The 12,487-nt window shown below is 45.8% G+C and overlaps 1 protein-coding gene across 2 annotated transcripts in view; it reads left to right on the top strand.

Annotated features, from left to right (window-relative positions):
• Positions 1 to 12,487, top strand: part of LOC139546307 (anion exchange protein 3-like) — a 91,039-nt gene that overhangs the window by 18,736 nt on the left and 59,816 nt on the right. For both annotated transcript variants that reach the window (XM_071354522.1, XM_071354521.1), the window contains exon 3: positions 6,692 to 6,869. In XM_071354522.1, coding sequence (XP_071210623.1) covers positions 6,692 to 6,869 — 178 coding nt within the window. The remainder of the gene's footprint in view (positions 1 to 6,691; positions 6,870 to 12,487) is intronic.

Below are 12,487 nucleotides of genomic sequence, written 5' to 3'. Positions count from 1 at the left end.
AGGGTTGGGTTATAAAAAAATATCAGAAACTTTGAACATCCCACAGAGCACCATTAAATCCATTATAAACAAATTGGGAAGAATAAGGCACCATAAACCTGCCAAGAGAGGGCCGCCCACCAAATCTCACAGACAAGGCAAGGAGGGTATTAATCAGAGAGGCAACAAAGAGACCAAAGATAACCCTGAAGGACCACAGCGGAGATTGGAGTATCTGTCCATAGGACCACTTTAACCCGTACACTCCACAGAGCTGGGCTTTACGGAAGAGTGGCCAGAAAAAAGCCATTGCTTAAAAAAAGAAATAAGCAAACACATTTGGTGTTCACCAAAAGGCATGTGGGAGACTCCCCAACATATGGAAGAAGGTACTCTGGTTAGATGAGACTCAATTTGAGCTTTTGGCCATCAAGGAAAATGCTATGTCTGGCGCAAACCCAACACCTCTCATCACCCCGAGGAAAATCATCCCCACAGTGAAGCATGGTGGTGGCAGCATCGATGTTTTTCCATCGACAGGGACTGGGAAACTGGTCAAAATTGAAGGAATGATGGATTGAGCTAAATACAGGGAAATTCTTGAGGGAAACCTGTTTCAGTCTTCCAGAGATTTGAGACTGGGACGGAGGTTCACCTTCCGGCAGGACAATGACTCTAAGCATACTGATAAAGCAACACTCGAGTGGTTTAAGGGGAAACATTTAAATGTCTTGGAATGGCCTAGTCAAAGCCCAGACCTCAATCCAATTGAGAATCTGTGGATTGACTTAAAGATTGCTGTACACCAGCGGAACCCATCCAACATGAAGGAGCTGGAGCAGATTTGCCTTGAAAAATGGGCAAAAATCCCAGTGGCTAGATGTGCCAAGCTTATAGAGACATACGCCAAGAGACTTGCAGCTGTAATTGCTGCAAAAGGTGGCTCTACAAAGTATTGACTTTGGGGGGGGTGAATAGTTATGCAAGTTTTCAGTTTTTAAAATTTGACATCGGGCCGATACCGATGTTGCCATTTTTAGCTAATATCGGCCAATTCCCGATATGTTCACCGATATATTGTGCATCTATACTCTATACTGTAAGTCACTCTGCATAAGAGCATCTGCTAAATGAGTAAAATGAATAGGCCCCTGTTGGTCCTTCACCACCTTAGCAAACACCACCCACTTCTTCTAGTCTGTGACCCTGACAACAGACTCCTTCTTGACTTCAAAGCCCAGATCAAAGCCTCTGGAGGCCAATGAGAGCTAAATTGTTAGGCCGCCTCAGCTCTAGAAACCCCCTGATGATTATGTACTTTGGTAGATGATTTGTATTTGTCTCATTACTGTGAGAGCACGGGCAGCGCAATGGAGGACAAATCTATCTTGAAGTCGTCAATTTTCTTATTCAAATACTTCTATGAGTTGGTAAACAAACTGAAAGGGTGCATACTGCCACCTGGAGTGTGTTGTTTGAACAGGTATGAAGCAAGGGAGGCTGCTGAGGAGAGGATGGCTTATAATAATGTTGGGAATGGAGAGAATGGAATGGCGTCAAACACATGGAAACCATTTAATACCATTCCGATGATTCTGCTCCAGCCATTACCACGAGCCCGTCCTCCCGACCGCCTGTGTATGAAGCCAAGGTTGGCGATTTACTGCCGCCTGCATTTTTGGAATGTATACTTAATTGGAGAATCCCTCCTGATGACCTGAAAGGAATGATGTGATCCTCCCTTAACCCATAGGAAGCCCCACCCAGTTGACTACTTCAAAATGGTGAAAGCCCTCAATTCTTCAGTGTTGCTTTCCTCGAAGCGAGCATAAACGGCATTTAGCTCGTCTGGTAGGCTTGTGTCACTGGGCAGCTCGCGTCTGGGTTTCCCTTTGTAGTCCGTAATAGTTTTCAAGCCCTGCCACATCCGACGAGCGTCAGAGCCGGTTTAGTAGGTTTAGTATTCAATCTTAATCCTGTATTGATGCTTTGCTTATTTGATGGTTCGTCTGAGGGCATAGCAGGATTTCTTATAAACATCCGGATTAGTGTCCCGTTCCTTGAAAGCAGCAGCTCTAGCCTTTAGCACGATGCGGATGTTGCTTGTAATCCATGGCTTCTGGTTGGGATTTATATGTACGGTCAAAGTGAGGACGACGTCGTCGACGCACTTATTGATGAAGCCGATGACTGTGCTAGCAAAACAGTCCTGTAGCGTATCATCTGACCAGTTCTGTATTGAGCGAGTCACTGGTACTTCCTGCTTAATTTTTGCTTGTAAGCAAGAATCAGGAGGATATAATTATGGTCAGATTTGCCAAATGGAGGGCAAGGGAGAGCTTTGTACGCATCTCTGTGTGTGGAGTAAAGGTGGTCTAGATTTTTTTTTCTTTTCTGGTTGCACATGTGACATGCTGGTAAAAATTTGGTAAAACTGATTTGAGTTTCCCTGCATTAAAGTCCCCGGCCACTAGGAGTGCCACTTCTGGATGAGCATTTTCTTGTTTGCTTATGGCCTTATAGTGTTGGTTGAGTGCGGTCTTAGTGCCTTGGTAAGGGAGGTGACCAAGAACCCGATGGTAACTTTGATAGAGCTCCAGAAGGACAACTGTCTCTGCAGCACTCCACCAATCAGACCTTTGTGGTAAAGTGTGCAGACGGAAGCCTCTCCTCAGTAAAAGGCACATGAAAGGCCGCTTGGAGTTGCCAAAAGGCACCTAAAGACTCAGACCATGAGAAACAAGATTCTCTGGTCTGATGAAACCAAGATGGAACTCTTTGGCCTGAATGCCAATGCGTCACGTTTGGAGGAAACCTGGCACCATCCCTACGGTGAAGCATGGTGGTGGCACCATCCCTACGGTGGAGCATGGTGGTGGCACCATCCCTACGGTGGAGCATGGTGGTGGCACCATCCCTACGGTGAAGCATGGTGGTGGCACCATCCCTACGGTGAAGCATGGTGGTGGCACCATCCCTACGGTGAAGCATGGTGGTGGCACCATCCCTACGGTGGAGCATGGTGGTGGCACCATCCCTACGGTGAAGCATGGTGGTGGCACCATCCCTACGGTGGAGCATGGTGGTGGCACCATCCCTACGGTGAAGCATGGTGGTGGCACCATCCCTACGGTGAAGCATGGTGGTGGCACCATCCCTACGGTGGAGCATGGTGGTGGCACCATCCCTACGGTGGAGCATGGTGGTGGCACCATCCCTACGGTGGAGCATGGTGGTGGCACCATCCCTACGGTGGAGCATGGTGGTGGCAGCATCATGCTGTAGGGATGTTTTTCAGCGGCAGGGACTGGGAGACTAGTCAGGATCGAGGGAAAGATGAACGGAGAAAAGTACAGAGATCCTGCGCCAGAACTCTCACCACCTCAGACTGGGACGAATGTTGACCTTCCAACAGGGCAATGACCCTAAGCACACAGCCAAGGCAACGCAGGAGTGGCTTCGGGACAAGTCTCTGAATGTCCTTGAGATGCCCAGCCAGAGCCCAGACTTGAACCCTATCGAACATCTTTGGAGAGACCTGAAAATAGTTGTGCAGTGACGCTCCCTCTCCAACCTGACAGCGCTTGAGAGGATCTGCAGAGAATAATGGGAAAAACTCCCCAAATACAGGTGTGCCAAGCTTGTATTGTCATAACCAAGAATACTCCAGGCTATAATCGATGCCAAAGGTGCAACAACAAAGTACTGAGTAAAAGGTCTGAATACTTATGTAATTGTGATATTTCAGTTTAAAAAAAATATATGTATTTGCAAAAAAGCTGTTTTGCTTTGTCATTATGGGGTATTGTGTGTAGATTGATGAGGGAAAATAGGTTTTTAATCCATTTTAGAATATGGCTGTAACGTAACAAAATGTGGAAAAAGTCAAGGGGTCTGGATACTTTCCGAAGGCACTGTAGGCTGTCCTCTGTTCTAGCACTCATAATGAGACATGGGCAAAACTGTAACATTTTTATTCATTTAACTTGGCAAGTCAAGAACAAATGTAAGAACAAATTCTTATTTACAATGACAGCCTACCCCGGCCAAACCCTAAACCGGGCGATGCTGGGCCAATTGTGCGCAGCCCTATGGAACTCCCAATTTTGGCCAGTTTTGATACAGCCTGGAATCAAACCAGGGTCTTTAGTGATGCTTCTAGCACTGAGATGCACTGCCTTAGACCGCTGCGCCAGTCGGGAGCCCTGAAATTGATGTAGTATAACTACAGCTGCGTTTAGACAGGCTGCCCAATTCTGCTATTGTTTTCCACTAATTGGTCTTTCGACCAATCACATCAGCTCGTTTGCCGATAATTGGGCAAAATATCAGAATTGGGCTGCCTGTGTAAACGCAGCCAGGCATTGGGACTGTCTCTCAGATGAAGGAAGGACAGAAGTGTGTTAGTAGAGGGCCCAGCATGAGAACTTGTTCTCAACTGGCCCACCTGGTTAAATAAAGGTAAAAATAAAATAAAAATGTAACTGACCCTTCCTCTTTCTAACACTGGTGAATGGTCTGCACTGTGACAACTTGCTGACACGCTGAAAGTTGGTTTAATTTGGTAAATATTGTAATACATTGGAGTAATTAGATACCTAGCAACTTGATATAAGTAGCTTGATTATGAACAGCTTGTAAGAGCTGAATCTGTGACATTGACAACATGTAATTACACAGTTCCCACTTTCTCTCTCTCTCTCTGTCTTTCTCTCTCTCTCTCTCTCTCTCTCTCTCTCTCTCTCTCTCTCTCTCTCTCTCTCTCTCTCTCTCTCTCTCTCTCTCTCTCTCTCTCTCTCTCTCTCTCTCTCTCTCTGTCTTTCTCTCTCTCTCTCTCTCTCTCTCTCTCTCTCTCTCTCTCTGTCTTTCTCTCTCTCTCTCTCTCTGTCTTTCTCTCTGTCTTTCTCTCTCTCTCTGTCTTTCTCTCTCTCTCTCTCTCTCTCTCTCTCTCTCTCTCTCTGTCTTGCTCGCTCTCTCTATCTCTCTCTCGCTCTCTCTCTCTCTCTCTTGCTCTCTCTCTCTCTCTTGCTCTCTCCTCTCTTGCTCTCTCTCTCTCTCTCTCTCTCTCGCTCTCACTCTCTCGCTCTTACTCTCTCTCTCTTGCTCTCTCTCTCTCTTGCTCTCTCTCTCTCTTGCTCTCTCGCTCTCTCTTGCTCTCTCGCTCTCTCTTGCTCTCTCGCTCTCTCTTGCTCTCTCGCTCTCTCTTGCTCTCTCGCTCTCTTGCTCTCTCTCTGTCTTTCGCTCGCTCTCTCTCTCTCTGTCTCGCTCGCACTCATCTCTCTGTCTCTCTCACTCTGTCTTGCGCTCTCTCTCTCTCTGTCTCGCTCTCTCTGTCTTGCTCGCTCTCTCTCTCTCTCTCTCTCTCTCTCTCTAGCTCACTCGCTCTCATCTCTCTCTGTCTCTTGCGCGCTCTCTCTCTTTCTCTCGCTCTGTCTTGCTCTCTCTCTCTCTGTCTTGCGCTCTCGCTCTTTCTCTCTCTGTCTTGCTCGCTCTCTCTTTCTCTCTCTGTCTCTCTCTCTCTCTCTCTGTCTTGCTCTCTCTCTCTCTCTCTCTCTCTCTCGCTCTCTCGCTCTATTTCTCTCAATTTCAATATAAGGGGCTTTATTGGCATGGGAAACATATGTTTACATTGCCAAAGCGGCCTTTCTCAATAGCAAGGCTATGCTCACTGAGTCTGTACATAGTCAAAGCTTTCCTTAAGTTTGAGTCAGTCACAGTGGTCAAGTATTCTGTCACTGTGTACTCTCTGTTTAGGGCCAAATAGCATTGTAGTTTGCTCAGTTTTTTTGTTAATTCTTTCCTATGTGTCAAGTAATTATCTTTTAGTTTTCTCATGATTTGGTTGAGGCTAATTGTTTTGCTGTCCTGGGGCCCTGTGGGATCTGTTTGTGTTTGTGAACAGAGCACCAGGACCAGCTTGCTTAGGGGACTCTTCTCCAGGTGCATATCTCTGTAGGTGATGGCTTTGTTCTGGAAGGTTTTGGAATCGTTTCCTTGTAGGAGGTTGTAGAATTTAACGTCTCTTTTCTGGATATTGATAATTAGCAGGTATCGGCCTAATTCTGCTCTGCATGAATTATTTGGTGTTTTACATTCCACACAGAGGACATTTTTGCCGAATTCTACAGGCAGAGTCTCAATTTGGTGTTTGTCCCATTTTGTGAACTCTTGGTTCGTGAGCGGACCCCAGACCTCACAACCATAAAGGGCGATGGGTTCTATAACTGATTCAAGTATTTTTAGCCAGATCCTAATTGATATGTCAAATTTTATTTTCCTTTTGATGGCATAACTTCCACAGCTTTGTGGAATTTACCTGTGGTGCTGATGTTTAGGCTGAGGTATGTATAGTTTGTGCGCTGAAGGACAACGGTGTCAAGATGGAATTTGTTTTTGTGGTCCTGGCAACTGGACCTTTTTTGAACACCATTATTTACTGAGATTTATTGTCAGGGTCCAGGTCTGACTGAATCTGTGCAGAAGATCTAGGTGCTGCTGTAGGCCCTCCTTGGTTGGGGACAGAAGCACCAGATCATCAGAAGACATTTGACTTCAGATTCTAGTAGTGTGAGGCTGGGTGCTGCAGACTGTTCTAGTGCCCTCGCCAATTCGTTGATAAACAGTATATGTTGAAGAGGGTGGCGCTCAAGCTGCATCCCTGTCTCACCCCCCGGCCATGTGGAAAGAACTCTCTCTCTCTCTCTCTGTACAGATTAATGTGAAAGAAGAGGAGGAGGATGAGGACTTTTCCACAGAGGAGCAGGAGGAGGAAGAGGACGAGGACTGGGAGAATGCATTATCAGTGGAGAGGTTCGGGAACATCATCACTGACTCCGCGTTCAGCGGCGGAGAAAAAATGGGCCGCAACTACAACGAGAAGGATTTTGAGTGTAAGTCATTCACCAGTCTTCTTTATCTTCTCTGCTTTTTTTAGAAGACATAGTAAACGTTCCATGAATGTCTGCTTACTAGTGTTGTTAAGATACCAGAATGTTTACTTCAATACCGATACCAGGTACACTATCACAATACTCGAGACCATTACGATACTCCATACCTAAACAATACCGCAACAAGAAAGAAGCCTAATTAGTGAAAGTCACAGAATTCCACTTGCTCAAGACAGATAACCTCAGCTCCTACTCTGTTCAATTGTTGGGCATCTTGTGAGTTCAATATAATTTAATCTGAACATTTTATGTACTTGTTTTTAGTTGAGACAGCCATGTATGCATTAATTTGATCAACTGTACAATCATCCAATCAATTTGACTTTTTAGATTTGGTTTTCATCAATCTAAGTACATAACATAATGGTAATCATTTATTTGAATGGTAAATCTCTATTGATAAACTGAGTAAATCAAGATGTAGACTAGGTCTATCCACAATACAGGTAAATGCATATTATTCAATAGGAGTGTGTGCATGCATATTATTCAATAGGAGTTTGTGCATGCATATTATTCAATAGGAGTTTGTGCATGCATATTATTCAATAGGAGTTTGTGCATGCATATTATTCAATAGGAGTTTGTGCATGCATATTATTCAATAGGAGTTTGTGCATGCATATTATTCAATAGGAGTTTGTGCATGCATATTATTCAATAGGAGTTTGTGCATGCATATTATTCAATAGGAGTTTGTGCATGCATATTATTCAATAGGAGTTTGTGCATGCATATTATTCAATAGGAGTTTGTGCATGCATATTATTCAATAGGAGTTTGTGCATGCATATTATTCAATAGGAGTTTGTGCACCCATATCATTCAATAGGAGTTTGTGCATGCATATTATTCAGTGTGTATACATTGAGTTATTCAGCTTGTTTTAGCTGATAGCATGGGGCTACAGATGACAAATGTTCCCTTAAATGTAGGACTTATTTTATCGCCAACTGCTATTAGAACATATTATTTTATTGAAGTGATCAATAACATTTGCATAGAAGAAGCAATCTCTTCTTTTATAAATGTGTACGCTGTCTCTTAAAAAAAGTAATGTCTTCATTTTCTAGGCAGAAAGTGTCTGTGGAATCTGAATTTGTGGCTATGGAATCTAGTGGAAACCAGATGATAGGCAAGGGAAATTAAGAAGTTAATTCGTTTTTTTGTGGCTAGGGAGACAAAGTTAAATAAGTACTTTTTTGGTGACAATCAGCTTTAAAATCAGTATATTTTGCTTAATGGTTAGCATATTATCACAAACACAAAAGTACTAAGGTAGGGAATTCAGCTGTAAGCTAGCAAGGAAAGTTCGCCTACAAAGCTAGAAGCTACCGGTATCTTCTTGCATTGTAAAGTGTTCTAGCCTGTAGGAACATTGTTTTGAGAACAGCAATGAACAGGTTCCACATTTCTACATTCTGTGTTGCATTATTTAAGTGTGTTAACTTCTGTGCAGAATGAGTGGAGAGCTAATGCAGCCCAGACTGCTCTAGCGATGAATGAGGTAGTGGAGCTCTTTGCTCTTCACGGGTTAAATGAACTGCGCTCTGAGACAGACTTAATCCTCTCGATCACGTGAGACAACATTTGAACGTAACAAAAATTCTAGTACCGTTTTATGAATTTTTTTAATCAACAAAGTACCAAAGTTTCGGTATACCGTGCAACACTACTGCTTAGCCAGTTTTTTGTGGGTGTTCCCCATACTTTTTGGAATATCCGTTTTTGCCAACAGGAATGTGTTTTGGCATGTGTTATCAAATCATTTCTGGGTAGCAATTAAGTACCGTACTTTGATTGTTTTCAATTAAAATGGTCAAAAAGAAAGACAAATAGCTTCTTAACAAAGAGCAATTTCTCAAGCAAGAATTTTACTAGGACTGTCTGGGAGTTGTCTGAGTGGGGAGGGGAAAACAGGAAACTAACTGTTATCGGCATAGAGGTTTGAAACTTTATGTCTTTTTGGTTTGTTAACTAATTTACTGCCTGCTGAGGACAACTCCATCCCGCCTTAACAGGCTGAAATTTCAGGCAGTCTTTTCAAACAGCTGTTACACTAAAAGGGCATTATCATTATTTTCACAATTTCACAGTATTATTCCAACCTCATAGTGTGGAAATATATACTGAGCAAAAATATAAACACAACATGCAACAATTTCAAAGATTTTACTGAGTTACAGTTCATATAAGGAAATCAGTCAATTGAAATAAATAAATTAGGCCCTGTTAGGTTCTAAACAAACAGAGGAAAAGCTCAAACCAAGTTTATTCCACCACAGCTGGAATAACAGCTGCAAAGACAAAGACATGTTTAAACAAGCACATATATTTATACCTTCCTACTAGGCGAAGTCAACTCCTTGCACATCTAGACAGCCAATACATCTCTGTTGCTAAGTCAGGAACTTAATTGGTTCCTCTCACTGGTGTAGTCATGGCCCCGCCTCCTGCTAGAATAGGACTGTTCCTTCTCACGTCATCTGACCTGACCTCGGGCCGAATTCCTTGCTCCTCCCTAATCCACGACTGTCCTACCTTATCAGTGACTGAAACCAGACCTCCATAGGATCCATCAGATTTAACGGTAAATTTTTTTTTTACAGAATGTAAACTTTCTACCTCCTCTTTTCTCACTCAGTAACTTTCCATAGACCTAGTTATTATCCACCGTCCACTGACTCCAACACGTACAATCCTTGTACATGTAAAGTAATCAATAAGTTTTAGAATGGAAACATGAATTAGTATATTTCAAACAGGAATCCAACAGCCCTAATCTATGGATTTCACATGACTGGGAATACAGATATGCATCTGTTGGTCATAAAAAAAGGTAGGGGCTGTCACATATACTCCCTTTCCGGCGCTCGAGGTCGCCAGTCTGCTTACTTTAACGCACACCTGTCACCATCGTTACGCGCACCAGCACCTCATCCGACTCACCTGTACCTTCCTGATTACCTTCCCTATAACTGTCACTCCCTTTGGCTCTTTCCAAAGACATTTACATTTACATTTAAGTCATTTAGCAGACGCTCTTATCCAGAGCGACTTACAAATTGGTGCATTCACCTTATGACATCCAGTGGAACAGCCACTTTACAATAGTGCATCTAAATCTTTTAAGGGGGGGGGGGGGGGGGGTCAGAAGGATTACTTTATCCTATCCTAGGTATTCCTTAAAGAGGTGGGGTTTCAGGTGTCTCCGGAAGGTGGTGATTGACTCCGCTGTCCTGGCGTCGTGAGGGAGTTTGTTCCACCATTGGGGGGCCAGAGCAGCGAACAGTTTTGACTGGGCTGCGCGGGAACTGTACTTCCTCAGTGGTAGGGAGGCGAGCAGGCCAGAGGTGGATGAACGCAGTGCCCTAGTTTGGGTGTAGGGCCTGATCAGAGCCTGAAGGTACTGAGGTGCCGTTCCCCTCACAGCTCCGTAGGCAAGCACCATGGTCTTGTAGCGGATGCGAGCTTCAACTGGAAGCCAGTGGAGGGAGCGGAGGAGCGGGGTGACGTGAGAGAACTTGGGAAGGTTGAACACCAGACGGGCTGCGGCGTTCTGGATGAGTTGTAGGGGTTTAATGGCACAGGCAGGGAGCCCAGCCAACAGCGAGTTGCAGTAATCCAGACGGGAGATGACAAGTGCCTGGATTAGGACCTGCGCCGCTTCCTGTGTGAGGCAGGGTCGTACTCTGCGGATGTTGTAGAGCATGAACCTACAGGAACGGGCCACCGCCTTGATGTTAGTTGAGAACGACAGGGTGTTGTCCAGGATCACGCCAAGGTTCTTAGCGCTCTGGGAGGAGGACACAATGGAGTTGTCAACCGTGATGGCGAGATCATGGAACGGGCAGTCCTTCCCCGGGAGGAAGAGCAGCTCCGTCTTGCCGAGGTTCAGCTTGAGGTGGTGATCCGTCATCCACACTGATATGTCTGCCAGACATGCAGAGATGCGATTCGCCACCTGGTCATCAGAAGGGGGAAAGGAGAAGATTAATTGTGTGTCGTCTGCATAGCAATGATAGGAGAGACCATGTGAGGTTATGACAGAGCCAAGTGACTTGGTGTATAGCGAGAACAGGAGAGGGCCCAGAACAGAGCCCTGGGGGACACCAGTGGTGAGAACGCGTGGTGAGGAGACAGATTCTCGCCACGCCACCTGGTAGGAGCGACCTGTCAGGTAGGACGCAATCCAAGCGTGGGCCGCGCCGGAGATGCCCAACTCGGAGAGGGTGGAGAGGAGGATCTGATGGTTCACAGTATCGAAGGCAGCCGATAGGTCTAGAAGGATGAGAGCAGAGGAGAGAGAGTTAGCTTTAGCAGTGCGGAGCGCCTCCGTGATACAGAGAAGAGCAGTCTCAGTTGAATGACTAGTCTTGAAACCTGACTGATTTGGATCAAGAAGGTCATTCTGAGAGAGATAGCAGGAGAGCTGGCCAAGGACGGCACGTTCAAGAGTTTTGGAGAGAAAAGAAAGAAGGGATACTGGTCTGTAGTTGTTGACATCGGAGGGATCGAGTGTAGGTTTCTTCAGAAGGGGTGCAACTCTCGCTCTCTTGAAGACGGAAGGGACGTAGCCAGCGGTCAGGGATGAGTTGATGAGCGAGGTGAGGTAAGGGAGAAGGTCTCCGGAAATAGTCTGGAGAAGAGAGGAGGGGATAGGGTCAAGCGGGCAGGTTGTTGGGCGGCCGGCCGTCACAAGACGCGAGATTTCATCTGGAGAGAGAGGGGAGAAAGAGGTCAGAGCACAGGGTAGGGCAGTGTGAGCAGAACCAGCGGTGTCGTTTGACTTAGCAAACGAGGATCGGATGTCGTCGACCTTCTTTTCAAAATGGTTGACGAAGTCATCTGCAGAGAGGGAGGAGGGGGGGAGGGGGAGGAGGATTCAGGAGGGAGGAGAAGGTGGCAAAGAGCTTCCTAGGGTTAGAGGCAGATGCTTGGAATTTAGAGTGGTAGAAAGTGGCTTTGGCAGCAGAGACAGAGGAGGAAAATGTAGAGAGGAGGGAGTGAAAGGATGCCAGGTCCGCAGGGAGGCGAGTTTTCCTCCATTTCCGCTCGGCTGCCCGGAGCCCTGTTCTGTGAGCTCGCAATGAGTCGTCGAGCCACGGAGCGGGAGGGGAGGACCGAGCCGGCCTGGAGGATAGGGGACATAGAGAGTCAAAGGATGCAGAAAGGGAGGAGAGGAGGGTTGAGGAGGCAGAGTCAGGAGATAGGTTGGAGAAGGTTTGAGCAGAGGGAAGAGATGATAGGATGGAAGAGGAGAGAGTAGCGGGGGAGAGAGAGCGGAGGTTGGGACGGCGCGATACCATCCGAGTAGGGGCAGTGTGGGAAGTGTTGGATGAGAGCGAGAGGGAAAAGGATACAAGGTAGTGGTCGGAGACTTGGAGGGGAGTTGCAATGAGGTTAGTGGAAGAACAGCATCTAGTAAAGATGAGGTCAAGCGTATTGCCTGCCTTGTGAGTAGGGGGGGAAGGTGAGAGGGTGAGGTCAAAAGAAGAGAGGAGTGGAAAGAAGGAGGCAGAGAGGAATGAGTCAAAGGTAGACGTGGGGAGGTTAAA

This window comes from Salvelinus alpinus, chromosome 20 (assembly GCF_045679555.1).
Source record: "Salvelinus alpinus chromosome 20, SLU_Salpinus.1, whole genome shotgun sequence".
NCBI classification, from domain to species: domain Eukaryota; kingdom Metazoa; phylum Chordata; class Actinopteri; order Salmoniformes; family Salmonidae; genus Salvelinus; species Salvelinus alpinus.
Note: the sequence above shows the minus strand (reverse complement) of the source record. Positions and strands in the feature narration are given on the sequence as shown.